The 26,604-nt window shown below is 38.2% G+C and overlaps 7 protein-coding genes and 1 long non-coding RNA gene across 11 annotated transcripts in view; 4 read left to right on the top strand and 4 right to left on the bottom strand.

Annotated features, from left to right (window-relative positions):
* Positions 1–679: 679 nt before the first annotated feature.
* Positions 680–6,592, bottom strand: LOC124410527 (cilia- and flagella-associated protein 251-like). The gene is made up of 19 exons (XM_046888977.1): positions 6,449–6,592; positions 5,952–6,098; positions 5,743–5,846; positions 5,510–5,664; positions 4,751–4,886; positions 4,465–4,628; positions 3,988–4,323; positions 3,788–3,896; positions 3,493–3,687; positions 3,242–3,437; positions 2,962–3,176; positions 2,754–2,883; positions 2,601–2,690; positions 2,394–2,558; positions 2,231–2,322; positions 1,457–1,691; positions 1,116–1,344; positions 920–1,029; positions 680–775 (listed from the first exon to the last, which is right to left on the bottom strand). Exons 1-19 carry the CDS (start codon positions 6,590–6,592, stop codon positions 680–682), a joined length of 3,048 nt encoding a protein of 1,015 aa, XP_046744933.1.
* Positions 6,438–12,006, top strand: LOC124410561 (matrix metalloproteinase-2-like). Of its 2 annotated transcripts, none has more exons than XM_046889037.1 (10): positions 6,438–6,492; positions 8,858–9,010; positions 9,197–9,309; positions 9,440–9,601; positions 9,749–10,038; positions 10,237–10,550; positions 10,621–10,768; positions 10,854–10,995; positions 11,072–11,193; positions 11,267–12,006. In XM_046889037.1, exons 2-10 carry the CDS (start codon positions 8,867–8,869, stop codon positions 11,401–11,403), a joined length of 1,572 nt encoding a protein of 523 aa, XP_046744993.1. In that variant the 5' UTR covers positions 6,438–6,492; positions 8,858–8,866; the 3' UTR covers positions 11,404–12,006. The 2 variants fall into 2 exon arrangements, with proteins under 2 accessions (XP_046744993.1, XP_046744994.1); XM_046889038.1 differs by lacking the exon at positions 6,438–6,492 and adding an exon at positions 7,855–8,067.
* Positions 9,174–10,334, bottom strand: LOC124410586. Its single transcript, XR_006929610.1, has 3 exons — positions 10,080–10,334; positions 9,699–9,861; positions 9,174–9,275 (listed from the first exon to the last, which is right to left on the bottom strand). It is a non-coding gene; the product is annotated as an uncharacterized LOC124410586 (long non-coding RNA).
* LOC124410558 (thioredoxin reductase 1, mitochondrial) lies at positions 11,602–17,850 on the bottom strand. 3 transcript variants are annotated; one of them, XM_046889028.1, is made up of 8 exons: positions 17,623–17,850; positions 14,352–14,573; positions 14,017–14,147; positions 13,609–13,838; positions 13,273–13,487; positions 12,884–13,066; positions 12,372–12,730; positions 11,602–12,282 (listed from the first exon to the last, which is right to left on the bottom strand). In XM_046889028.1, exons 1-8 carry the CDS (start codon positions 17,809–17,811, stop codon positions 12,153–12,155), a joined length of 1,659 nt encoding a protein of 552 aa, XP_046744984.1. In that variant the 5' UTR covers positions 17,812–17,850; the 3' UTR covers positions 11,602–12,152. The 3 variants fall into 3 exon arrangements, with proteins under 3 accessions (XP_046744984.1, XP_046744987.1, XP_046744985.1); XM_046889031.1 differs by lacking the exon at positions 17,623–17,850 and adding an exon at positions 15,397–15,570; XM_046889029.1 differs by lacking the exon at positions 17,623–17,850 and adding an exon at positions 14,748–15,026 and having other exon boundaries at positions 14,352–14,572.
* On the top strand, positions 15,037–20,463 carry LOC124410572 (C-factor). Its single transcript, XM_046889052.1, has 5 exons — positions 15,037–15,295; positions 16,458–16,509; positions 19,021–19,211; positions 19,596–19,745; positions 19,832–20,463. The coding sequence occupies exons 1-5, from the start codon at positions 15,170–15,172 to the stop codon at positions 20,054–20,056; spliced, it is 744 nt and encodes a 247-aa protein (XP_046745008.1). The 5' UTR covers positions 15,037–15,169; the 3' UTR covers positions 20,057–20,463.
* On the bottom strand, positions 20,195–21,592 carry LOC124410577 (B-cell CLL/lymphoma 7 protein family member A). Its single transcript, XM_046889059.1, is given in 6 exon segments — positions 20,195–20,479; positions 20,560–20,665; positions 21,028–21,103; positions 21,189–21,255; positions 21,491–21,563; positions 21,566–21,592. Coding segments are annotated over 6 exon segments (468 nt in total). The 3' UTR covers positions 20,195–20,360.
* A 187-nt stretch (positions 21,593–21,779) lies between these two features.
* LOC124410578 (UPF0545 protein C22orf39 homolog) lies at positions 21,780–23,154 on the top strand. Its single transcript, XM_046889060.1, has 3 exons — positions 21,780–21,912; positions 22,620–22,784; positions 22,873–23,154. Exons 1-3 carry the CDS (start codon positions 21,844–21,846, stop codon positions 23,098–23,100), a joined length of 462 nt encoding a protein of 153 aa, XP_046745016.1. The 5' UTR covers positions 21,780–21,843; the 3' UTR covers positions 23,101–23,154.
* Positions 23,155–24,862: 1,708 nt separating this feature from the next.
* LOC124410584 (mucin-5AC-like) overlaps positions 24,863–26,604 on the top strand; it is a 42,642-nt gene continuing 40,900 nt past the window's right edge. The window contains exon 1 of the mRNA XM_046889067.1: positions 24,863–25,557. Coding sequence (XP_046745023.1) covers positions 25,379–25,557 — 179 coding nt within the window. The 5' untranslated portion in view covers positions 24,863–25,378. The remainder of the gene's footprint in view (positions 25,558–26,604) is intronic.

Here is a 26,604-nt window from a genome sequence, read left to right as displayed (position 1 = left end):
CCAACTAGGTATGGTAAAACATACGTATAATTTTTCCTAGTGGGGCCAAGATTTATACTTTGCGAATAGTAGTAATATTCAATACCTTGCTCGTACCTTGACTTGGCTTATCGTGTTGAACGACAATTTTGGATTTATCATGTAAGAAATAGCAAAACAAAAAAAAAAAAAAAAAAAAGTCAGATCATAAATAAGACATCAATTTTCCGTTAATAATTTCTCCGAGTTAGGTGATCCGGAATTCGACAAGGGACGCAAAAATTACAAGCTGAATCATATTTCGACGTGAGAACGGTGAAACAATGAGTTGATCAATTTTAATAAATGACCTTCGAACATTCCGTAAATTTGGAAAGTAATTGATGATAGATGGCTGAAACCGTGTATCAAATAACTCGGTATTTAATAAATAATTAGGTGCAACAGTTCTACAGGGATTGTATAACACATACAATGCATATAGTGAGTAGATGATCTCATGTTATAAAAGTAGTCGGTGAAAGTTCAAATTTCGAAATCTCACGATAAAATCACAGATTGTTGAAGCTCAGTGCTGAGCCTTACGATGAGTGAAAAACTTGTGGATGAAACATGCAGTAGATCTATGAACGTCGCAGATTTTAAAGATGTAACCGCATAATGACACGTAACTTACAGATATTTGTCTTGTCGAATTGTATCAGTGTGGAGTATCCTTGGCTGATGGAATGATATTCATCTCCAGAGTGGGTTCGATGCCCAATATTTCCACAGCAAAATCTTTGTAAGATATATCCTGTACCATAAAATAATATACTACTATAAGCAATCGAATTGATGTCGTATTCTTGTCTGTTCCTGGTTGTTTACGTCAAGCCTTCAGCTGCTAATAATTAGCTATGAAACTAGCCAATAGAGAGTTACTGTTTAGTAAGTTTACCGCGGGTAAAAACGAGAAGGTAATATTTCCAGCATCTTTTTCAGATTCGTCTTCCACCGGTATCAGGATACTGAGGGCATTGTATGCCTGTTCAGCACTCATGCGATCTCCTAAATCGAAATTAGTGCAGCTTATTCCTTTGAAAATATTTTTAAACGTCAGTTACCCCGATTGATTAGATGATGATGTGACTAACCATGCCCAGTTAGAATCTCTATAAACTGTTCTCTGGTAATGATTGGATTATCCTCCATTTCAGGTTTTCCAAACACTGCAAAGGCTCTCTTTATCTCCTGCATAGACGTACCGAACACAGGACGATGGTTTACGTACAATTTGACAAAATCTTCAAATGTGATTTCGTCAACCAGCTGCCCAGTTTTCGCGTAATTCTTTGAAACCACTTCTGTCATAAGCTCTTCCAGCTGATGCGGACGGTTCGCGAAAATGATGAAAGTCATAAGCAAGCAGAGTGTCAAAAAGATTTGTAAATCCGGAAACTCCGGCTCTTAGCCATTTTCAAACGGAATCACTCACTTCGTAGGTACTAGGATAGTATCCAACAGCTCGCATCAGGTTTGGTAGTTGCGTTATTGATACTTTATCCGACACGATGCGAGTAGCTGTTGTATTCTCTCCTTGATGCAATATTTGTGCATAATAAAACAGATCCTGCATTTCATTCAGAAGCCAGCCGTCTTGACCTCCGTCAATAAGACAGTAGAACGGGGAAAGACTAGAACCACCAAGTTTAGCCATAATGTCGACAGCCCTGCAATAAGATATTCAGTATTGCAAAATTACTTTTAAACCTTCAACTATTTCATTGACATGTATTCCTAAACCGTACAAAATATTTTGTTTTCAGTATTATCAGCAAAATATTTCATTAGGAGACTGACATTTTTTTAACGTAGTTTTGGGGATATCCTACAGATATTTTCGAAATGTCCGATGTCTGCAGTCCGTAGCTTGTAGTATTGTAGAATCATTTCAAAATTTTCAAATATTCGAAAGATACTTAAGAATGTTTCATAAAGTACATTAATGAAATATTTTTTGCCAACATAATCCAATATTTCTAGCCAAACATTACATTTGAAATATTACCTAGATATTTCGAAAGAAATATTTCACGTAATAAGCGTTTGTAAAATATTTGGTTCGAAACATCTTCAGAATATTTTTTTCAAGATAAGTTAAAATTGGTAGAGATTTTTTGGTTCAAATATTTATAATATTCTAACAATAGTTGCCAGCCTGGTTGCTGTGTGAGATTGTTATTATGATTAGGTTTTCATCTCGTATTACCGCGGGTTGATCTTCCACATTAAAACGCATGGATCTCGGTAGCCAAGAGTGAAGAGAAATTCACCGCAACGACTGAGCGTTATATGAGTAATCTGAAATAACGTTACGGATGTTTATTGTCATGGTAAACTACGAATGTGATTAATGTTTTTGAAAAATTCACCATTTGCGGGTGACCAACAATTCCAACGACCGTAAAGGGGTTCCCGTCGAAAGGAAGGAGCTGCAACCCGATTTGAGTATCGGTAGCAAACACCATGTAAGCCTGATTGTGCATGTTTCTCGTTGGTAAAAACTGGATTCGGATCGTGTAAAAGAATGGTTTAAGTCATGGTGTCCTTCATTAAAACAATGATTATCAAATTCTTACTGTTATCCTGGTGACTGGAGCCCCGGAAGACGGACCAAGATACGTTCCTTGAATCAGTTTCGTGCAGTCGTTTAACAGTTTGAATTTGTGCTAAAAATCAACATTCTTTGCACATGCTCTTGTTTTATTTGCAATTGATAAAACATTACAAACCTCTGTATTAGAAAATACGAAGAACCTCTCTACTTCAAATTTTGGATACCAAGCCATGCAAAGAGGAATGGCTGAACTGTCGATACAGATTATCTTCAAGATCTTTAAACCGGGTTCTGGATATGGTCCGCTAAGTTCGAACAATGAAAATTAATCGAGTAAAATTGTGGCTCACATATCGGCAACTTTGCGTAAAAAGAAATTTCACCTGTTCTCCAAATCGTACTCAATAAAGTTACAGTCCTCTGCGAGAGTAAATAGACGAGGTACCGATCCTCCGATCAATGGCGGTCCGAATAGAACTTCTCTAATTGGCAAAAAGTGAGAACGATGTTTGCCCAGAAAATTCCAAACTGATGGATCAGCGCCAGCCTCTGCGCTCGATGCCGCGTAATGGAACGCTCCAACAGTCATGTTATCATCCTTGAATTAAGAATAATTGGTTGAAGGATTTTCTGGAGGGATGCAATAGAAAGCATGCTACGTACCCTGTATGCCATGAAATCGGATTTTTCCGAGTAAATGATATCAAGAAGCGACTTCGATGAATGCTTGAACGGCAATTCATCCTCTGGATCCAGGGTACTGGGATTTAGAATCCACAAAACACCGCTCTGCATTCCACACGCCAGCTCCCGTCCTGGAGATTGTATAATGAAAAGAATCAAAAGCTGTGTACCATATCTGAGAGTGAGTATATAATGTGATGTAATTCTTGCCGTTTGGTGAAAATCTCAACGCTGTGACACCAGTCAATGACTCTTGATGGTTCTGTAGACATGTTACATAATTTCTTATCCTTCCCGTGATATCATTAGCGATCAAATCTTCGAAAGAAGGTATTGGTGGAGTTTGCTTGGACACCAGAAGATGATGGCTGTTGTATTCGTACAAATGGATACGGTCTGCCATGTCGCCAGTAGCTAGGATGTTCCTGTAGCCAACAGCGCATTCCACGTTACGTTGGAACGGCAATTAATGAAGTTGGTCCCGAAAAATGTTGTTCGATCCATGGATCATTAAAGAGTAATAACCTGTCGGGGTGCGTATCAATAGCTGTAACGGCTGCCACAGCCTGGTGCGAAATGTAGTGACACTTCAGACGAGACGTTTCTACTCTAGCTATTCTGGATGTGCCTGTAACTGGAGAAAAAAAAACATTAAATTATAGCTGTGAAGATCTGCGGTAGGTATATATATATATTGTGGTGCAGATTCGTTAGCTTCTTCGTACAAACGATAAAATCGTCGATAATAAACGGAGTTCGTTCCAAGGTGTAGTCTGAGGGTATTCTCTCGGGCTTTTGGTTCATCACATGGTTGTCAAAGACGATTTCATCTTCGTCCGGATTAACTGGTGGAGCCAAATCCCAGGATATTGTAACATTCGAGTCGAGATTGGCGAACTTTTCACGTTTCTCTATTCCGTGTTTCGACTTCCTGGGTAACAGCAATTCTTCAAGGGCGGACCCTCTACTTTGATCGTCTGAAGCCTCGCCATTCATTTCTTCGTTATCAACGTCATCCTCGGAATTTTCAGTACGGTCGAGAGTACTGGTCGAGGAAGCCACTTGCGAAAAATAAATCCTCAGTCAAGTGAAATATTCACACTTAATTAATTGAAAGGCATCGACAAACTAGTCGGTAATTAATATTCTTGGAAAATGAGAAAATTCGATTTTCTCTGTACAGGTATAATTGGCAAAGTTACCGAACGATTCGCTTGTTACTTGGATTGGAGCCTTCCGGCGAGAGTTGAGATGGAAAGAGATTGCGGTAATTCTATCGAGAGCAAATTTCTGACACCAAAACATCAGCCTCAATTTATTGTCGTAGAACTTGATGTGGCCCAGAACATTGCCGACGACTACGATACTAAAATCAGGAAATAAGTCAAAACGTTATGACATATAAGATGTTTCGATGATAAAATTTAGCCATTATCGATTCCACGAATGGAGAAGTTAAAAAGCTTATTGTAACAGATATAACTTTACTTCTCGTGGCTCGTAATGGCCGTTATTTCGCACGACTGTAGACGCAGAGATTTCACATGTGTTTTGAAATTGCTTGGTTTCCGTTTAGTACTAAGATATTCTCTGTACCGAATATCACTCCAAACTAGTATGTGTCCTAGAAAATATTGAGCTTATATTGAGAAACATCCTTACATAGTAATTTCCAAAATGCAATTTAATATGCAAGAGATCAGAATACCGAAACGAAATAAGTTATTAATCCTAAGCGAGGGTAAGAAATTCTTGATCAATTAATTCGATTTCGTACCGTTGCGAGTACCCGTCCAGACTTGATGAGTTTTCGTTATGTACGTAGAAGCGTTAAAGAGTCCTAATCGCCCGACATCGCCGTTAATTTTCGCTATTTTCCAATCCAACGTTTGATTATCCTACAGTAAGAAATTTATTTTTCCGTTATAAACTTCTTATGGAGCTTTCGTTGACGCTGAGCCGAAGAAACTTTGTAAATGTTTGTAATAAATGTGAATACAAATTTTTTAAATCATGGTATCACGCAATACTAACCCACGTAAAAAATACAAGATTACTTTCCAAGCCAAGTAGAAAATGATTGGAAAATTCAGAGTTAAAAATAATTTCCTTCACTCTTTCGTTCCCCAGACCAGTTAAGACGGCAGTAGCTATGAAACATTGATTTCATATTTATACTTTATTGGGTCATGTTGATTCATAATTTCCAACAATTTATGTATTATGATAAAAATTTTCACTTAATACCGTCAGATTCGTCCCGACCATACGACCATAACCAGAACTTTATCCTCATCTCGATCCCGTTTCCTATGGTCACAATGTACTTTGCATTTGGACTCAGTTTAGCTGCAAGTAGTTCCTCCATGCCGTGAGGATTGAACAAAGTACAAATTGGCACTCTAAATGATCATGTAAGAAAAAATTATTAATGATGACGAATGAGGTCAAACAATTAATTCGCAGCATTGAGCCATGACCTTGTTTCCGTATCCCAAATGATAACGACGTTATCCTTCCCGGAGTCAGCAGTCAGTAACCACTTTCCTTCCGTATCTGTAGATATCATAGATACGTGATTTTGCTGAAATTATAAACATAAAAAATATACGATCCACCCATAATACTGTGGTTAATATAATATTATACATTAATAATTACTACAAATATTATATATTAAGTCTCTAACGTGTCCTTGCAGAAGATGCATATCCCTCGAAGTGTAATCGTACAATGCAGCGGCATGTGAGCAGGCATAAGCGATTAAAGTTCGATCCTTGGATGTTAAGTTGACGAGTGGAACTTGTGGATTAATGCCGTAAGAGTGTCGCAGCTTCTGTAAATGAAACCACGAGGGTATCACAGATACTTGTATTCATTATAGGTATTAAAAATTGTCAGGAGATTAAAGTTAGTAACGTTGACGTAACAAAAAATTAATATTTTTTAAATTTATAGTGACTTTGAATTAGTTAAGTTTTCAAAATATTAATACGTTTTGCCTTATTATGAATGGCTGAGTTTTATAAATTGCTGCACTTGTGAAATAACGGTTTTTCCGAAACTTTAATCATGAAAATAACGTTACTAACTTCAGCCTCATGTAAATCGTACATGTACGAGGTTATATCAGGTAAGTTTATGAACTTTAATTTAATTTCGTTGGTATATACCGATAATACTTACGAAGGGTGTGAGTTTTGGGTTCTCAGAAGGTGAGCTGCGCCGAGGTGAGCGAGCACTTTTCAAATACTCTTCATCCTCGACTGGAGTTCCGGAGGAAATCCAAGAGTTGGAGAAAATCGATGACAAATCCTCGCGCTTGTTCATTTCCTAATTTCAATTTTTCTATGTTCTAGGAAACTTTATGTACAGGAACAGGAAGTTTCCTCTTACTTATTGCAGAGGCGGAAAGGAAAAAAAAACGTGAAATGACTAATAATGCAGAATTGCGGTTTATATCCTGCATGCCAATTATGGGCTGAGTAATATTAGCCACGTTCACACTGACGATCTCTTATTTCTTTGAACTTGTAGCTTCAGGTTTTCCGCCACCGATTGTTTATATTTCGGCTTTCACCGTCATGACTTATTCACTGCGATCATACGACTTTTTCCTATTATTCACAATTACATGATTTGATCATAAAAAATGACACTGAAATTACGCTTACAGAACATAGCTATATGTTTTGAATTTTTTAAACTGTCCGTGGATAAATCATGATAAGCCCGAACCGAACTATCAAATATACCATTACTCCGATAGTTTGGCGCATATTGTATACATACCATTACATATAGTATGAAAGAAGTTTATCAATGATGGGTCAGGGACCATTCTGAAGCGAACGGTCGAAAGCATCATATAATATCAGTACAATATTTATTTATTTTGTGTTTAGCCAATATTCCTACGGTTTCGGGAAAATTCGTGCCGTCGGTTCGACGAATGCATCTGAGTCACTTTGTCATGTGGTAATTTTCATCCGTGTATGATACACGGAATCCGGTATTATTTATTTACATTTTACCTTTTTACCATTTACATGTGTTCAGCGTGTAGATGCACATTAAAAAAGTAAAAGGATTCCCTGGTGGTTTTTACGAAGTCACAATTATGACTCGGTTGTTTACCCCCGCGTGTCAACAATTATATATATATACTTCGTCCCAATTTCGTTCGATATTAATACGAGAATCATCGCAGTAGAAAGAATAGTTCCACTCTCGATCTACAGCTCGTTATACATATATACATATTCTGGTCATTTTACTTCTCGCACATACTTAGTCATATATATTGTTCAGTTATCTTTTTCAATCCGCGGAGAGCAGTTCCACGTCCGCTGAGACTGCATATCATAGACGCGGGTTCATGTGTGTAATAACTAATATATATATATATAATGAAATTCTGAATTCCGAGCAAGATCGCTCGGAGAAGGTTTAAGTGGTGGCATAGTGTTCCAGTCTTATTGTTATCGGCATTTTTCTATTTTTTTTTTCTTACCGCAAACTCAAATTACACCTTAACTTACGATCGATCCATCTCTGCTGTTAATGATCCGGAAATAAAAGAAGTGAAATATTTTTATAATCAGTGGAAATAAACGTCGAGTAAATAATCGACGATGTCATACAGTGATAAAGTTCATGGGGGCTTCCACGAGGGCAGCGTCATGATGCTGCGTTATACCAAAATGTTCTGCATCTTTATTCTTTCAACCACCGTCCAGATTCGCGGGGCGCCGATTTTTATTCAAAAATCAACAGACGCACTTGCAGTGCCTCCAGCATACGCGGTATGTTTAAACTAGACTGCATAGAGCAAATTTCAGCATTTGCCAAGCGGTCCGTTTTTACACATTTTTAAACTTGACTTATATTCATTTACTGTTAAGAGTGCCTCCGAGTTAAGAGTTCTTTGACATTCTCTGTACAAACATTAACAGTAAATGTATGTATGCATGTATACACGACATACTTGCAACGCTTGCACTCTCGCCTTGTCGATATATCAGCCCGCTCTTGCCGATAAGCGTGTTTGATACAGAAAATTGTGAGTAAGATTCATGAAAAAAATAATACATTCGTACAAGTCTTAATATCGCCCACTTTGGTCCTATAGAAAATTAAATGTGTAGAATTATTGTTTCATTCTTTGGTAAACGCATTACTTTTATTGATTTCAGACGAATGAGTAACAATTTTAGAGGGAGACTATAACATAGCAATACAGACAGCCTGAATTTATTAATTTTGCTTTATTCCATTTATTGCGGTGATATCACTTTTTATTGTCACTTCTTGATATCTTTAAAAAGGGGTTCCACTGTTCACTTCCTCGGCGATACTATACTTCGAGACTAAGTTAGTAAATCATTTTTATAATTAGCAGATTCACTCAATTTCAGGGCCCAATTGATCGCAGCGTATGTGCTATGACTATTTAAACACGTCTTCTCTGCTTTACTGTCAACTTGTAATTCTCGTTTTTTTTTTCTTCTCTCACCAATCTCTTGCTTGTTATGTGTATCCATCCCATTTCTTCGATGCAAGGTAACTAATAATGAAATTTATTTTTTGCGACAGCTGACGTTTATGAAGAACTTTGGGTACTTACCCAAAGGGTCTCCTAGAGCGGAAGCACAATATAGCCAAGATTCGATGGTTGACGCATTAAAAACTGTTCAGAAATTCGGCAACATACCTCAAACGGGAGTATTCGATAATAACACGCTCCAGGTAATGATTTTCATAATTACAAACAACTACTGTGCACAGTACAAGTAACTATAATACATATATAAGGAGTGTCGATTATTTGAAATTAATTTTAATAAAATAAAAACTACTGCTCATTTCGTTGAAATCAGAACCAAGGTGATTACAGAAAGTGAATTTGTTGTAATTATTTATTTGCATTTCAAGTTGATGAAATCACCACGGTGCGGTATTCCCGATGTTGATCGGAATGTCAACACTCGAAGTAAGCGATACGCCGTCGGATCTAGAGGATGGAGAAAACGAGACATCACCTATTAGTGAGTCGCATACCGTTTTTCAAAATAGCGATTCCTTGGGGATTTATTGCATTATTACATTAACAAGAAACGTAATTGTTGATAATTAATATTTTTCCAATAAATGAATTCAATGCACTTTTGATTACAGTATAGCAAACTGGAGTCCGAAGTTAGGTGAAGAGGCTGTCAGTAACGAAATTGCGAGAGCTTTTGCTGCTTGGAGTGGATATTCGCGTTTAAATTTTAAGCGAATAAACGATCCGAGTGCAGATATAATATTGGCGTTTGGAAGAGGCGAACACGGAGATGGGTGAGATTAATACATTTATATTGCCGTACAATCCGTGTAACAAAAATAACACGGATAGTCCACGTACTGTTTTCTACTTCCATATTTATTTCTTCACCCTGGATCTTGTAACGAAAATCCCTCACGTTTATTGTTCGAATGATCAAGATACGCCTTTGACGGTCCTGGAATTGTCCTGGCTCATGCCTTCTTCCCTGATGAGATGGGGTCTTGGGGGGGAGATCTTCACTTTGACGACGACGAACAGTGGAGAGTAAGGCCTGCGGCGTCAGAAGACGGAACTGACTTTTACAGTGTCGCCGTTCATGAAATTGGTCATAGTTTGGGCCTCGCTCACTCGTATGTACCTACTTCTGTCATGTACGCCTACTACAGGGGGTCGACCCCAGACATACAGCTCGACTATGATGATATACTGGGATTGTACCAGCTGTACAGTAAGCTTACCCTGCAATATCCTGGGTTGAAATATATTTACTACTTTTGCAATGCATCTCTAATGCATAGCTACGTTGTTTTGGCAAATGCACACTTTCGGAGTCTGTCTTACGATCAGATGTTGGCATACATACTTCGCCATACTGCCAGATCCGGTTGTAGTAAACTTTGTAATTAACCATATGTATCAATTTCAGTTTCACAACATTTAGAAAGTGACCACATCGCAGCAACAGAGCCAATTACCACTACCACGGAGCATATCATGACAGAGGAAGATGTTGAGGTAATCGAAACCACAAAAGTTGCCCCTCGGAAAACTACAACAGAACGGAGTTATCAAGTGACCTACGAAGGCGATTATGAAACAGTGGAAGATCATCAGAGACATCAATCTGAAGATTACAACGAAGTAGCGGGGTATCCTGAATCGACCATTCCCGATATCTGTGATGGCAATTTCGACGCCATATCAGTTTTTAGATCGGAACTTTTTGTTTTCAAAGGAGAGGTGAGCTCGTCAACCGCGCAGTATGCCAGATATAGAATGTAATTTTCTTAACAGGATATCTTATTTTCAGTATCTTTGGCGGCTGAGCAAGCGAGGGATAATTCAAAATGGTTACCCTGTCAAGTTTCGTCAGTTATTCTGGCAACTGCCGGAATATGTTAAAAAAATTGATGCTGCTTACCAAAGAGAAGATGACGCCAGCATTATTCTTTTCAGTGGTAAGTCAGTAGAATTTCGCTCCTCTGAACTGTTTGAGAACCGTATTTCGTGATCTGTAATTTTTCAATAAATGTTATGTGGCAGGGAAACAATACTGGGTTTACGATGGATACTCTTTCATTGAAAACAGTCCTAGACCACTAACGGATTACGGTATCGATGAAGGTGTGGATGCGATAGACGCTGTGCAAGTTTGGGGGAAAAACAAAAAAGTCTACCTGTACAGGTAAGCGAGAGTTGATAGAGATTAGAATTTAACACTGAAGAAGCAAGTAATATCCTTTCTGCATTCCCAATACTAGAGGTGAGCGATTCTGGAGATTTAATGCAACATCCCGCACATTGGATCCCGGATATCCTCACAATATAAGAAGGTGGCGTGGAATTCCATCTCATATTGATGCCGCAATGACATGGATCGACGGTAAGGACTGCGGTAAACATCATTGATCAACAATTTAAATCTTTTCGTCTAATAAATGTTTTTATAATCGCAGGCAAGACTTACTTCTTCAAGGACAAGTTGGTTTGGAAATTCGATAACCTTCTGATCAAGACTGACGATCGCTACCCTCTTCCGGCTCCCCAATACTGGATGGGCTGCCCGGAGAAACTTGATACTGTTTGGTGGTAAATAAATAATAATATACGCGAAAAAAAAAGCGAGCTCTGTAAGCATGGTAAGAGCATCAAAATTTATCACCAAAGGTCTTGTTTGTGATGCTGGTCGATTTCTGACACAGGCCACAATAAAAAAAAAAAAAATAAAGTTCCTTCAATCAGCTAAGATTATAGGTTAAAGCCGTGTAATTATTATTGAGTTTCAAATGCATAACTTATTGAATATTGTGTAGAATATTGTTTATTTTACATGCCACGCTGTAATAATTATTCAAACTTTATTTTGTCCCAGACACCAGTTTTTGATAAGTAAATCAATGAAAATAAAAAAAATTTTAAGAATTTGATCCAATAACTCACTCTATACCTGAATCTTACACATATTCTACTGATGTTGAAATTTGACAAACTTGGCGGAATAAATCATGACATAAAATAACATCGTTTTACTATGCATAATAATGCATAACAGCAGTTTGCTGTGGAAAGTACGTTTCATTTATACCTGCACTGACGTAAATGTCTTTCATTATATAAAGAATCTTATATGATGCTACAGAGTATGATACATCCATGCTTGCAGCCTTACAACTCATTGTGCAAGGTAATATCTAAACGAGTGATAGAGGAAAGTGTCAATCGTAATCTTGCTAATAACTATTCTCCTTATCGCAGCTTGGCAGAGTAACAATGTCAATATCAGATGATGCTGAGCCAACCGGAAACAGTATCAGAAGTTCAATTATCTTTGCTAATGTTACCCTAACTGCAACAACTCTGTGGCGTCGGATCCATTCCAGATCGCTTTGTGATACTGATTCTCGTGAATTCCTCAGCTGTTGTTGGGTGAATCCCGACGGTGGACTTGAGTATTCGGAAAGTCAATTTGCATCTATAAATTATAGCACAAATGGAATTTTAATCGCTGATAATATTAGTTTCAAGTGAATTTGATATCCAGCTCAATGGAAAATGACTTACTTAACAGCCGCAGCAAAGCCTTGAATAACTTCGCCAGCATTGGGACCAACAAAGTGCATTCCGATGACTTGCTGGTCGTCATTTCGCAGAGTGACAACTTTCACGTAACAATGAGTAACATTCTTCTGGGGTACAAAAAATTCTGTTGGCTTGTAGTAGGCATGGTAGATCTCCACATTGTCGTCCCCATGTATGGCGATGGCTTGCTCTTCGCTAAGTCCAACACAACCATATTCAAGGGGGCTAAAGACGGTAGTTGCAACATTTGTATAGTCCATGTTTTCAGTAGCACCACCGAATAACCTCCTAGCCAAGAGTCGGCCAGCATGAATCGCGACCGGGGTAAGTTCTGGTTTTTTCTGTAACAAAAAAAAAAGAGCAACATTATTTAAGCTCGGAAAACCATATTCTGTAATTAAAACACCTTCGGAAAATTATTCGTAATGCAAATCTTGTCAGAGTCTTTGAATGTTTTCATCTCTAGGCAATTGTGTATACAAGATTTTACGTACGTGGAGTACATCGCCAACAGCATAAATGTTCGGGATGTTGGTCTGCTCATTGACGGCGTCAATTTTTCCAGAATCCGGGACAAGTTTAAGACCAACATTCTCAGGTTTCAGTTCTTGAGTCAGTGCTCGGCGTCCAATGGCAAAAAGTACAGTGTCATAAGCATCTTGATGTAGAGCTCCATCCTGAAGTAATAGTAGGTATCATTCTATACGTATCAACAATAGTATGGAGAAGAAACACCAGCTACTGAATGTTTCAAATAAACAAATGTTATCATGAGTAGCATTTATTAGCTGGATTTATTCACTGGTATGTTCACCAAATTCAAGCTTGCAGAGGAATGCGACTCATTAAACACATGGACGATAAGTTGTCTAGCAACACTTACACGATCCACCCAATGGACGAGTAAACGGCCGTCATCCTGTTTTTCGATAGCCTTGGGCTTAGCCTGGTAAATGAAGTGGACACCACGTTGTTCCATTTCTTCTGCTACGATATTTGCCATCTGTTGGTCAAATCCTCTCAGTACAATGGAGCGCACCATAATTGTTGCATCGTAACCCAGTCCATTCAAAAATCCAGCACATTCTAATCCAATATCTGTAAGTCTTGACTAAGGATAAATATTGCTTGACGGAAGCAAATTCAAAGTAACCGGTAATGATAAATGTGGCTCAACTTTGTTCAAATTGAACGACAGTCAAAATTCTCAAAAGGATACATCCAGCACCGACGACTAAGGTTTTGCCCGGTGCCCTATCTAAACTGAAAATATCATCACTGGTTATAGCGTATTCCAAAGCTCCGGGTATATCTGGGTATCTCGGCCTACCACCGACGGCGATCAAGATATTCTTTGCATTCAGGACTTTCTCGTCTCCATTTTTCATAACTCCAACAACTGTGTTGGCATCTTTAAGATAACCCAGAGCATTTATATATTCAACTTTCCTGAAACATAAATACTAAAAATTAGTATTACATTCTTTTTAGCGTAAAAAAGAAATAAGGTTTCAAGCGAACAACGATCATCTTTAAGTTAGTAGATTTGCCGTTGGCAAAGAAAGTTTCAATACACATTCTAATATTCCGTGTTTTATTTTTTCATATTGAAAATTTTTTGACTTACTTGTTTCGTAGTTCGACACGAGTAACCCAATTGACTGACTTGACATGATTTTGCACAGCAGTCGTCAAGGCATGCCAGTCGTTCTGTACAGTTTTTGGATTCGGTATTTGCCATCCATAAGCAACAGCTTCCTAAGAAAGAACGAGCAATCACAGTAAATAAAAACACATGGTAATGATGTGAAAGTTAGATAAACATGGCATCTAACACCACCTTCTAAAGACAACAACAAATTATGAATAGCCTTGAGAATAGTTTCAAAAACACATTAGATCAACGAGGTAAAATTTCTCAGAAAATTTTATCATCTATTCAATCTACTGAATTATACTCACATGAACTGCTTCACCAAGCAAAGCTGCCTGATGCATCAATTTTTTTGGAATACAACCAACATTAACGCACGTTCCACCAAGACCCCATTTAGTACCCTGGGGTGAAGGAGTGACAAAGTCCAATACTGCAACCTTAGCCCCAAGTTCGACAGCTTCCTTGGCAGCGGCTAAGCCGCCTGAACCTCCGCCGATAACGATCAAATCGTACATTGGGGATTGACCGGCTGGATACAGAGAAAAAAAAGGTGTGTAAAATCATTTACAATGAAAAGAAACTAGCTTAGGTAAACCCCGTAATTGCAAAATAAAACAATAAAAATGTTTTAAAATCGCTAAATAAAAGTAGAGTTCAACGCGGTGCAGACAGTTGAAAGTGAACATCATAAATTTACTCACTGGAGTAGCAAGCGATCGATTTTTTACCGATCAAGAAGCAGTTGGTTCGTGACTTAGGGAAAGCTAATAATTTCGATCGGGCGTGTCGAAGCGGTAGGAACGTTAAGGACAACATTAACGTTGCCATGATGACAGTGATGGCAATGCGGCAGCACTACGCTCGCAGGTATATACGTGTGTATTTATTATGTACATGCATCCATACGCAACAAGCAATGACCGGCGATAAGTTAAAAATTCGATGACGTCACAATGGAAAGGATATGCAGTATAATTCGTTTGGAGTCCGACCGGCAGTGCTATCCGTCCCCTCCTAACGTTCCACTTTCGAGTGGCCGTGAAGTACGGATTCCACGACGAGGACCGCGGGGAATGAAAAGAGTCGTGTTTTTTTATCACTGTAAGGCACTTCTAACCGCGTCATGAGGTCTATATTGATCACGGGCTGTAACCGAGGACTCGGTTTTGGTTTAGTGAAACATCTTGTGGAGTCGGTGAAACCGCCGGATAAGATTTTCGCGACGTGTCGAACGGTTAACAAAGCTTCGGTAAATCACTACTACTAGCCCTGCAGATTTTTTATTATATTTACGTAATCGTGGAGCCACACACGCCCTAGTGACGTTAATAAACGCAACTCTTACTCACCAATGGGAGCCATTGTTTGGTTTTGTACAAGGAAATTCTAATATCAATTGGGATAATTTTTTCGACGATTCCGGCCGCTCGTGAATTGTCAAAATGAAGGTTCGGCAACACGCGGACACCTGATGAAAGACGATCAGTGGCGTTCCGCACGCTAGAAGCGATGAAATCCTACTAATGTTACCCAGACGAGATAGACTATGCCGCCATCTATTGTTATACCCCAAGAATTAACCGCCTTCCCCGCCAACTTGTTGCTCCTTGCTTACGTCACGATGACGATATCGAAATCGAAATGTAATGTTCAATGAAGATTGCGTCCTCGATTAATAGACTTGTAAAACAAACTTCTTTTATAGCTAATATTATGTATGGATAGGCCTGGAAGGATTTACGTGTATATCTTACTAGAGCTTCAGTCAGTGTAACTCTTAACATCTCTCCAGAGGACCGCGTGTCCATCGGGCGATATTACAGAGATCATCTCATCATCTCATTGAAGTTAGTAACGTTATCGTAACAAAACACGGGGAAAAAATCGCCATTTTTAAAATAAAGGAACGAAGATTTCGAAATATGAGTATGTTTTGTTTTATTACGGTGTTGCCGCAATTCAAACAATTCCAAAAATGAATCGTTACGCTAACACGTTACTAACTTCAACATGGTTCGAAATCGAATTGCAGAAAGCTTCCGAAATTTAAATTTTACATTTTAGTCACGGTTTTCAATAATTACGCTTTTGCTTTCACGTAATATAGTAACACATGCATTGCATCCGTGTTGCGGCGGTAATAGCAGGAGCGTAAGTTTGAATCATAACTATAATTGCAAAGCCTGGAAATTTGCGCAATATTGAGCAATTAGAATAGTGCGGTATACTTTCGTCGTTGCAAATACTTGGGCTAGCGATTAGATGAATGATAGATCATAGTTCCAGGCTTAAGATAAATTGCGTCCGATTGCGACCCGCGTTACACAAATTTACAATTTGCAAAAAATTTATGTGATCGTTCAATGCAATAATAATGTCGTACATTGTGCTGATTCTTGTTTTGTTTTCAGGAATTACAGGGATTGGCAGAAAAATGGAAAAATATCCAAATCCTGCAGTTAGGTGAGTATTTGAAATAATCATAAGTTTGTTTGGATTACCGAATTCCAGAAAATTTCCAAAATTTTCATACCGGTGTTCGGTAAAATTTTAAGTCATTTTCAATGTCTGATGAATCGAATTTAGTCGTAAGTTTTGAAGAAAGAATTTTAAAAGTTTCGTTCGTAATAATTTTCTTACATAAAACGTTTATTTCACGATTCGCAACTATTTATAACTTTATCCCTCACAATCAACATTAAATTAATAATACACACACACGCAGAAAGAGAAATGACTTTCTGCGAAACATTATGCATGTTATTGAAAGAAAAGTGGAAACAGCAAGCCAACAACGAGTCCACATTTTTTTTCTTTTTTTGTGGTTTTCTTATAAAATTATTATGAAACCTTAAAATTACTGCAACATATAGCAGTTATCGATACCGATTACGACGAATGCTGTCTATATTTCAAGAATTGATTATTCATTATTATCATATTGTATTATGAGTATAACCGCCCTGCATGACGTTATAGCGTGAGAATTGTTGCAATGCGTTAAATACAGATACAGGCAGTCGTCACGTCTTCAACAGTCTACTTACAATAACTCAGCTATTATTTTATCACGTTACGTCTAATCAGTACATGCCTGTAATATTCCTAACGTCATCGACTTATCGTTTCCTAATTGAATCTAGACAAGAATTTATCAAGTTTTGTTCAATTCTCTGATTCATTGATATGTTAACATCACGATTGACTTACGGAAGAATTACGGGTCCGACAGAACACTGAGTGGTACATAAGTTAAAACTGCGGTTTATCGTTGAGTAAAGAACAATAAACCACGACGATATACTCGCAGGAATTTTCATACGAAGAAACCACGGAGTTCAAGTCGTTGTATTTAACAAATAATATTAAATCTGGCTCAAGCGTTGTATAATTGTATTGAAAAATAATTTCACTTGACGGTGAAATTCAAATGAAAATCAAATACACAATTATATCTAGATCATAGAAGATCGACTTTTTTCCGTCTCAAGAATGAAAGGATCATGTAATTCCACAACGTGTAAATATTATACAAATCGTAGTAACGCCGTTGACGTAAAACCCTGAACGCCTACCTTCTGGATTCGGGTTTGATTTTTCTGTCGTCGATTTGAGATCTGTTACTTTTATCACCTCCGTTGGCGATGGTAACGCCGTCGGCGTGGACGTCGCTTGAGTATTTTCCTCGCCCGAATCGTCGTCGAGAGTCTCAGGTTTCTTATGGCAAAATCCCCAAGATCTCTTCTTAGTCCCGCGCTGACTCATCCTTGCTCTCGGCAGAAATTATACTCGATATTCTTATTGTTAGATTCAACGGCCTTTCGCACCGGCAACAATTAGCGTCCGTCACTCCGCGCGATCGCCAAACAAAAACCGCAGTAATTACGGTAATACTTTATATCTCGAGAGTCGGCTTAACGCACGAGCTTATCGTGATAGCGTTGTAAATGACGAATCTTCAACGTGTTACGGATTGTTTGAAAATTTTTCGTAACTATCTCGGTATAATCACGGATAAATAATTGAGTAGTAACGATGACGGAACACCCTTTCTACCGAAAAATTACTTCTTATATTTTGGATTGGTTTACTTATTCCTGGGAATAACGCTCGAGTTGCATTCATTTCACCCACCTTCACTTTGTTACCCGTTCTCTTTTTCCCAGGTCTAAAATAACAAATATTAATGTTGCTTGTACAGGAAAGTCGATATGTGACAAGTGCTCTACACAGCGGAACCCTGACCCAGATCTTGTTGTACCGGTCGTGAATGATTTCAAGCAAATTCACCTGGCAATAAAATGTTTCATTCAATGTCACGGGGGGGGGGGGGGGGAGGGGGTTTGCAAAATCAAGACCACAGCGTTTCGTTCTAATTGTAAACTGCATGCTTTACATGAAATTGTTGTTTACATCTTCTAGAGCCAGTTAGGATAACAACTGTTAATACTTTATATATGATTGAGTATGGTGCATCCTCCAGCAATGAAGCTCGATAAATGCCAATGTAAATATACACGATTGACGCAAGAAACCTTTACTATTTTGAATCTATAGTAGAAAATCGACTATTTGAACGAGTTGTTAGAAAAAAATAAATCGTACTAGAATCATTCAAAGTCTGATAACAAAATTAACGATATTATAATTTTTAACTTTGCATGTGAAGATGGGTAGAATGTGACGTGTGTTAAAGCTACACGTTATGTGTGTAAAATTAATAAAAATACATGCGTCATGTTTCTGATATTTTTTATCATTTAGTATATGAATCGTTTCATCTGACACTATTATTGTTCTATTATCCGAACCTTTGAGAGTGATCGATACTCGATATTATACATATAGAACGAAGCGCGCTATCAGGTCCAAAAGTAGAGAGAACTAAACGCATTTGCTTTTTCTGTTGACATATAAATGCATAGTTGCGTGACTAATTAGTTCCGCGATTAATTTTCATTGTCACTGTCGCAGATGTTAAGGACACACAAAGCTATGAAAAGGTGGTGGAGGAGGTCTCAAAGGAGGTTGGAGATGCAGGTTTGAACGTCTTGGTGAACAACGCTGGGATTGCCACTAAATTCACTCGTCTTGGACTTGTAAAAGAAGAACAACTGACTGAATGCTTTCTGGTTAATACTGTTGCTCCGATTCTACTGACGAAGGTAAATCACTTCTTCTGTGGCAATAATTTATATATATTAAAATATTGCAGCAAAGTACCAGCAGCATGCTTGTAAGTAACATTTACATTTTAGGTGCGAAAGCTATAGAATAGATTAATCTTGAGTGAATTTCAGTCAAAGCAATTAGCCACCGACACATTTTGCTACCTGGGTTAAGTTACAATTATAGTATTCACTCAAGTACATTCGATTCTGGTCCCATTTATAATGCTGGAATTGTCTGTTTGGGAAAGTACATAGAATCAACTGCCCTTAGGTGTTTCTGATACTTATTTCAATGCTATCGTCATTAAAGTTGAAGCATTGGAGAAAATTATTATATGATCATTGAAAGATTAATAAATAATCAATATTTTCTGTCAGGCATTTTTGCCGCTCCTCAAACAGGCAGCCTCGAATCAAGAGACTGAAGAGTTGAGCCTCGAACGTGCAGCAGTCATAAACATGTCCTCGATTCTTGGCAGCATCGGTGAAAATACTCAGGGTGGATATTACGCATACCGATGTAGTAAGGTATGCAACTAATATGAGTTTTTTGACCATGATATTTATTCAAATTGGATTTTTGATACCCAAGAAATTATCTAACTTCATTTTAGTCTGCACTGAATGCGGCAACCAAGTCGATGAGCGTGGATTTACAAAGTGACGGAATTCTTGTGGCGTGTCTTCATCCCGGCTGGGTGAAAACTGACATGGGTACAAAAAATGCACCTATGGACATTGACACCAGTATAAAGGCAATTCTATCTACTCTGCAAACGCTCAACAAAAGTCACACCGGATCCTTCCTTCAGTATGACGGCAAAACTTTGCCCTGGTAATCAATGGTTCATCTCTGCCATGATCATCAACCACAAGAGGAATACTTCATCACTTAAACAAGCGTTCACAGAAAACTTAAGAGGATAAAGTAGGATATATTAGTCGAACTATAAATCGTAAAGACATATACCAACACCTATGATCAAACCTTTATTATCGTTCAGTAATACAACACTTGCCGAGATTTACAAGTATGCGGTAGAATGGACAAACTTTTTGCACACTTTTAAAAGGTTAGAGTATATAACTTAATGCAAAGTCAATTTTGCTTGAATATTTGATAATCGTGTACCTGAATAAAACTTAATCAGTCTTCAATCTCTTAGGCGTTGGCTCGCTGTTCTGCGAATTTGAGTCTTCGGAGAAACCAAGATGTGCGGAGAAATCTGTCAGTCCCTGTGAGTCACTCACGGTTGAAAAACCTGTTTATTTAAAAAATCTGTCATATTATTCATACGTGTCAATGGTTTTAAAGTTGGTAGATCGAGAACTGCTGACTTACAGGTATTAGAGTCCTCCGCAAGACCGAAATTTGAGTTTGAGGAATCCATACCAGCTTTTCTAGCTAAACTGTTCTCTTTGTCACCAATAACTTTTCCTTTTTTTTTCTACATCAACAAAATGAGATAAAATTTTAGATATGGATAAAAACGGAGAATAAGACCAAAGTCGACAACCCAGATAGCTGAATTAAGAGCAAATTGCTACATTAAGCGGTATTGAGCGGTAAATACTAATGGCAATTATTATAGCATTGTGCCTATAAAGAATTGCTACTAATCTCTGGTGAATATCATCGATGCTATCGTTAAATGCAAGCTTTTACAATTATTTTCTAATCGATAATTATATGCGTGAGCATTTGCCATTATTTCCAAATAATAATATTAGCAGAACAGTGCAACTAGCGCAGACCAATTTTCACTATCTGGGATTGAATGAAAGAACCAATAGGAGATTGAAATTTAACCTGCTCAAGTGTAGATATAGGAACCCATTTGTAGATTTTCATCGTCGTTTCACCTATGGTGACCCATTTCTTTTCCCTACGGTATCAAAATTGGCTTTAGGCAAGCATAAGACTAACAAGTCAGAAAGTGTTTATTATTGTTGTATCATTTGTTTACTTACCAATGTCGCACTTTGTCGACAACTTGCATTACCCGCTTGATATCATCTTTGGCACGACTTCGTGTCTCTGCTCTCACGGATCGTGACATCATTATATTTTGTTCCCAATCTTTAAAAAACCGCTTTTGTTTTGCGTACTATTTACACGTTCATCCGATCATGGTTGACGTCAAGTTACGGACAGAGGTTAGAAAGTCTTGGAATATAGTTGCACGCCTCTGTCATACGGAACTCAATTAATAATGAAAGCTACAGAATCATTATTATTTTGAAAGGTTAATAAAACGCATTGGTCCACCCACCTGCAAATGGAATGTAAATTGTGACAAAATATGTGGAACATGAAGTACGAAGATACGGAGACCAAACTTGTTTAGTAGTATCCCTAAGATACTAGACGCCATATTCATTCGACCATTAGAGCGATTAACCAATGATACGCTAGATTTACAAGAGAAATTCCCTAGTCGATTCAAAATACGCGTTTCAAGTTCTCGACATCAGCGTGGCCTTATGGCCTATCATTAGCCTAGCTATTATACAATGCACACGTGCCATGCTTGCGATGTGTGAGTGATCGTTTCTCACAGAGTCAGAAAAAAATAAAAATTACACTTTATACCATCTCTGTTGATAATTATTTTTTCTGGCTAACATGACGGAGCCACAAAAGACACAAAAGACAGAAGAGAAAGAAGAGAAAATATTGGAAAATCAATGGATGGTACGAAGCGAATGACTTACCCTTGTCGAATTATTTGCCGTAACTTATTTCGCTCCAAATTTTGATCTATGCACCCTTGGCCTCGTCCGTAACGTGTATTTTAAATTGACGAGGCCAAAGGTAACAAACTACCCAAGGGTACATATTTTAACGGATCAAGAAGCAATTGAATCATCACTAAAGGGATGTCGTCGGAGTGCCTACGAAGGTAGCAAATCGTATTTTACGATTTTATTTTCTCTAGAGTTTAGAAATCGTTTAAACTCTTGGAAAATTTTTGTGTTTATCACAATGCGTGTGTGGTAATTGAAAGAAGTTCGAAAAACTAACGTAAAAGTATGAAAGTCATGAAAATCTGAGGTAGCGGCGTATTATAACCTCTAAATAAGTGAGAATCCGTTGTATGTTTGGTGTTTTTGATCATTTATCGAACTTCTTCGAGCCAACACACAAACACTATCGCTACAAAGTTGGAAATGATTTCGTTTTTCTGGAGAAAACTAAACTGTAAAATACACTTTGCCCGTTTCGTCTGCACTGAGATGTTCCCTTGGAAAGTTTGCACGATTCCAACCCCCCAAGTCTATGCGCAACAATTTTTTGCCACTGAATTTCAGTATTCGCATATCGAAGAGTAATGCTACGTAAATAACTGTTCAGTGCCAGAATTTCTGTATTTATTTAGAAATTATATACACTAATTACAGATTAGACCCTGCTTTATTTACGATGAAGAGTTTTCCGAGTGTGCAGGCTTTCGAGGTAGATTCCAGCAGTATTTCGTCCATGGAGAATATGCTGATTGCAACCAGTGGAAGATTGACCATAAAAACTGCAAGCTGTGGACAAGCTTACAGGACGAAACAGCATTTGTAAATATTCAAATTGGTATAAGTATTGTCTTAAGCATTTCACAAGCAACTTATAATTCAGTCTGTAACTGGTTTGCATTGTCTGCAGCAATTACTCGTAGAAAGTGAAACAAAGCGTAGAGCAGACAGACTGAGGCCACATGTCGCCAATACTACATGGAAGAAGCGAGACGCACCCCCTGATGGCTGGAACAAACCCTTACCTGAATGGTTAAATAAGATTAATGAGAATACATACCTCCAAATCAAGGCAGATGAGTTGAAAGGCAATGCAAAACCAGTTATCGAAAAAGGAAACTCATGTTCGATATCGTAGAAGGATTTGTAGCAATTCGTAGAGTAAATAAATTCAATCCCTTTATTTGAGGCATAAAAAATACTCAAAAGCGAGGATAAGTTTCTTGCATTATAATAAACTGTTCAGTACTATCCAGAATATTTATCCTATTACAGGTTTATTCAAATAGAAAGGGTGAAGCAATTGCTAAATGTACTTGTCTACTGTACATTTCAACATTGCATATAGAAGAGGTCTGTCACATAACTGACAGAACACAGTAACAGTCCAGATGCTGTAATCCGTTCAGACATGAGATTGCGGCACTGCACAATGAGACAGAGAAGAGCTAAAGTTGACTTACTTCTCCAGAATTCTATAACCTGCCAAGCCCTTCATTCACAAGGTATGGGTTTTTTTTTTGCCGTCCAAGTGCTTGTGTTTTTTTCTTACACCTTGGGACTTCAATGAAAATTGAATATGAAATACTTTTTACCATGATCTTGGATAATGTAATTCTAATATAAAAATTCATATAAACACTGACACGTATAATATAATGCTACAAAACTGATTTATCGGGAAACAATTATGGTTTAGCTGCAAAATGTTTTACAAAATTCATGGCACTGCGACGATATTTTTCCACCAATCTCATCAACAAGGATAAAGTGATGAACTTACAGAAAAAATCCAACACACTTTAGTGTGTTACGTTTCGAAATACACTTATCGATTAGATGTTGCAATTGCACAATTTGAAAAGCTCAAAGTCAGAGACTAACAATTTTTTAAAAATAAAACCACACCACGCCAGTCAGCCCAGGTTCGATATCTCGATTTTGAAAATGCTGAACAAATTTTGTACTGCTGTGAAATATTCTAAAACAATTGATATACTGTTAGGAATTATTGAATAAATTAAATATTCCTGACAAGAACACTGAATCATTCAGTAGAGATATTCTTTCTAAAAAAAGCGATCTATAAAATTGAGTGATAATGTACTGATATTTCGAAGAATCGCCGGTAAGTATGGCATCCACAATGCCAGAATGGTTTACTGACTAACCGACATCGGTTCATTCTCCGTTTCCGCCTTATCCTCCTTTATCTCACGCATTAGACAAGGATGGAAAACCCAACGACGCGATACGCCTATTAACTTGTTCAACATGAACGAGTGGCAGCCAATACCGGTCCACGAAACGCATTGTTTATGGCACAGCCACACTACAGCTGATTTTGATCATGTGAGGACTCAGAGCGTCCTAACCTAGAATGTCGCGTTGCAGCAAGTATTAACTTGTGACGAATATGTATGGATGGCGTGGTAATTCAATCATCAGGCAATTAGCATAGCTCAGCTGTATCCATACTCAGCGCTGTGTAGTGAAAATTTCAGTCTAGTTAGAAGTCGTATGATTCTATTTTCAACAGTATCACCGTGTATGTATAACGCGTCACTACCAAATAATCAAGTAAGAAATTTCGGGGTCAGTTATCTCGCAAATTAGCGCAATAAATAATGTTGAAAATTGATGAGAATAAACGTTTTAACAGAGGCGGTACGGTCGATCTGTCATTGTCAAAATTGTAATTAAATGTTTCTTAGACGACGAAGCGATTGGGCGGCGGGGGGGATGTGATGACAGTTTCATGTCTCTATCGTTCATGTGTGTAGTGCTGGAAGTATTTCTAGAAATACGGTGCGCGTATTCGCAAGTTGCCAAGTTTGTATTCAAGCATTGAATCAGCTGCATCTAGAATTCGACGTAAAAATAGAAGAGGAAGTGTGCCACAAGCGGTCACAGAAGTTTCCTGTTTTTCGTTTGGCAGCTGTGCGTCTTGAAGTGAGCGATAGGTGGCGCGTTTGCAAATCGCAGTGAACTTCATTTCGTTGTGACGGACTCGTGAAGAGGCGAGTTTTACAAAAAGAGAGACAAGTGTTGTAAGTGTTTTGAATTTTTGATCCTTCCCCGTAGGCGTTGATGATATCGATAGCGTGTAATCATACCCGTTCAGTTCCTTAACTACGAATCCAGTTTAGGCATGTTGATTGAGTGACGTAATCAAAGTACAAATATCGCATATCAACGAATATTTTTCTTACACGAGACATCGAATGTGAAAATCAAATATTAAGTGATAAGGCTAAACGAAGTGAAAACGACAATTCTTCAGCACCCTGGGCGTTCATAAACGTCGTTCGCGTAATTCAAAGTGTGAATCCGGAATTTGTGTGCTTGGCACTCTGTCGTCTGTCAATTGTTTCTCCTTTACCCACCTGTAAAATATTAACATAGAAGATTGAAAAATGGCTACAGACTCCGGCGAAGGCGATTACCTCGGTGCGTATCGTCGGTTTTTCGAACACTTTGTCGCCCAGGTCGACCCCGAAGATCAATTACCTGTAAAAGTCAGCTCGTACGATCTCACGGAAGCTGAGATCAGCGGGGAAATAATAGACTGGACGCTACAGTATCTCAATCAAAAGTAAGTGTATACATATCATTACTCAGCAACGATACGGAAGACGTGATAGATTATCTTTCTTCCTATCTACGACTAAACCTTTGTAACTCTCTCATTGTCAAAGAAACAAAAATTGCAGCATCGCCCCATTTGTAAATGAAATCGACAAAAATTTTACAAGTTATCTTCTATATCGGCGATCGATTACCAGCGGTGTTTACATCGCGTAAATGGAATGTTTTGACAGCCGCACATTGCAGATTATACGTAATCTCACGTTGTTTTACTACTAGCGTAATGGGCAGGGGTGGGGTCGTCGGCTGTGCCGAATATCGTCGTGGCTCGCCGAGCAGTTGACACATTCTATATTGTTAGATCACGTCTTGACCGCGCCCTATAATACCATTTTCCTCGTCATATGCTACGCATCTATATATCACGCTACGTATTTGATGCATATACAATTATTTACGTCACCTGGCCGGCGCGTGGCTACACCTCGTAGTGAAAAATACACGCTACAGTGCAGTCGCGGTGGCTCATTCTGACATAATACCGATTTGAATTCAGCCGTAGGTACGCTTTGCGAATACGAAATTCGCTGGCGAATCGACCAATTCGTAAGCGAAGGCGTTGACTTGTAACCTACTCCCGCGGAAACGTATTTTAATTTAATTTAAATGGTATTTCGCGGTATTTCTCTGCATGTATTGATACGGCAACGTTTCCATGGCAACCCTGATTACAACACCGCAATGTAGTCGCATAATGTATTATACATGTAAATGCGTTACCGTCGGTTTAGAACCCACACACATGCGATTGTATGGCCAGCCGACAGGTGGTGTTCACTACCTTGCTCACAGGTGTTTCCCAGTGAATCACTCGCCACGAGTTTCGTCAATACATGATCGGGGGCCACTCAAACGAGGCTGAAGTTAGTAACGCACTAAATCGTAATAAACGTATTCATATTTTGAAAACTTGACTACTTCAAAGTCACTATAAATTTGCGTCACGTTAACGTTACTAACTTCAGCGTAAAACTAACGCGCGTAAGAATGTGGA

The sequence above is a fragment of the Diprion similis genome, chromosome 9 (assembly GCF_021155765.1).
Source record: "Diprion similis isolate iyDipSimi1 chromosome 9, iyDipSimi1.1, whole genome shotgun sequence".
NCBI classification, from domain to species: domain Eukaryota; kingdom Metazoa; phylum Arthropoda; class Insecta; order Hymenoptera; family Diprionidae; genus Diprion; species Diprion similis.
This window is presented reverse-complemented; position numbering and strand designations above follow the sequence as displayed.

Bases quoted from the DNA above. Each gene is read 5' to 3' on its own strand.
- LOC124410527 (XM_046888977.1), bottom strand. From the start codon at position 6,592: ATGAACAAGCGCGAGGATTTGTCATCGATTTTCTCCAACTCTTGGATT. The intron at 3,177-3,241 runs GTACGTAGCATG...TCTTAATTCAAG, and splicing joins CCGATTTCATGGCATACAGG to GATGATAACATGACTGTTGG. The intron at 1,692-2,230 runs GTAATACGAGAT...ATCTTATTGCAG, and splicing joins ATGTGGAAGATCAACCCGCG to GGCTGTCGACATTATGGCTA.
- LOC124410561 (XM_046889038.1), top strand. From the start codon at position 7,897: ATGTCATACAGTGATAAAGTTCATGGGGGCTTCCACGAGGGCAGCGTC. The intron at 9,011-9,196 runs GTAATGATTTTC...TTGCATTTCAAG, and splicing joins TCGATAATAACACGCTCCAG to TTGATGAAATCACCACGGTG. The intron at 10,551-10,620 runs GTGAGCTCGTCA...TCTTATTTTCAG, and splicing joins TTTTTGTTTTCAAAGGAGAG to TATCTTTGGCGGCTGAGCAA.
- LOC124410572 (XM_046889052.1), top strand. From the start codon at position 15,170: ATGAGGTCTATATTGATCACGGGCTGTAACCGAGGACTCGGTTTTGGT. The intron at 15,296-16,457 runs GTAAATCACTAC...TTTTGTTTTCAG, and splicing joins GAACGGTTAACAAAGCTTCG to GAATTACAGGGATTGGCAGA. The intron at 16,510-19,020 runs GTGAGTATTTGA...TCACTGTCGCAG, and splicing joins TATCCAAATCCTGCAGTTAG to ATGTTAAGGACACACAAAGC.
- LOC124410558 (XM_046889028.1), bottom strand. From the start codon at position 17,811: ATGAGTCAGCGCGGGACTAAGAAGAGATCTTGGGGATTTTGCCATAAG. The intron at 14,148-14,351 runs GTGAGTATAATT...GTTCTTTCTTAG, and splicing joins TGCTTGGTGAAGCAGTTCAT to GAAGCTGTTGCTTATGGATG. The intron at 12,283-12,371 runs GTAAGTCATTTT...TATAATTTATAG, and splicing joins GGCTTTGCTGCGGCTGTTAA to ATGCAAATTGACTTTCCGAA.
- LOC124410578 (XM_046889060.1), top strand. From the start codon at position 21,844: ATGACGGAGCCACAAAAGACACAAAAGACAGAAGAGAAAGAAGAGAAA. The intron at 21,913-22,619 runs GTACGAAGCGAA...CACTAATTACAG, and splicing joins TATTGGAAAATCAATGGATG to ATTAGACCCTGCTTTATTTA. The intron at 22,785-22,872 runs GTAAATATTCAA...CATTGTCTGCAG, and splicing joins TACAGGACGAAACAGCATTT to CAATTACTCGTAGAAAGTGA.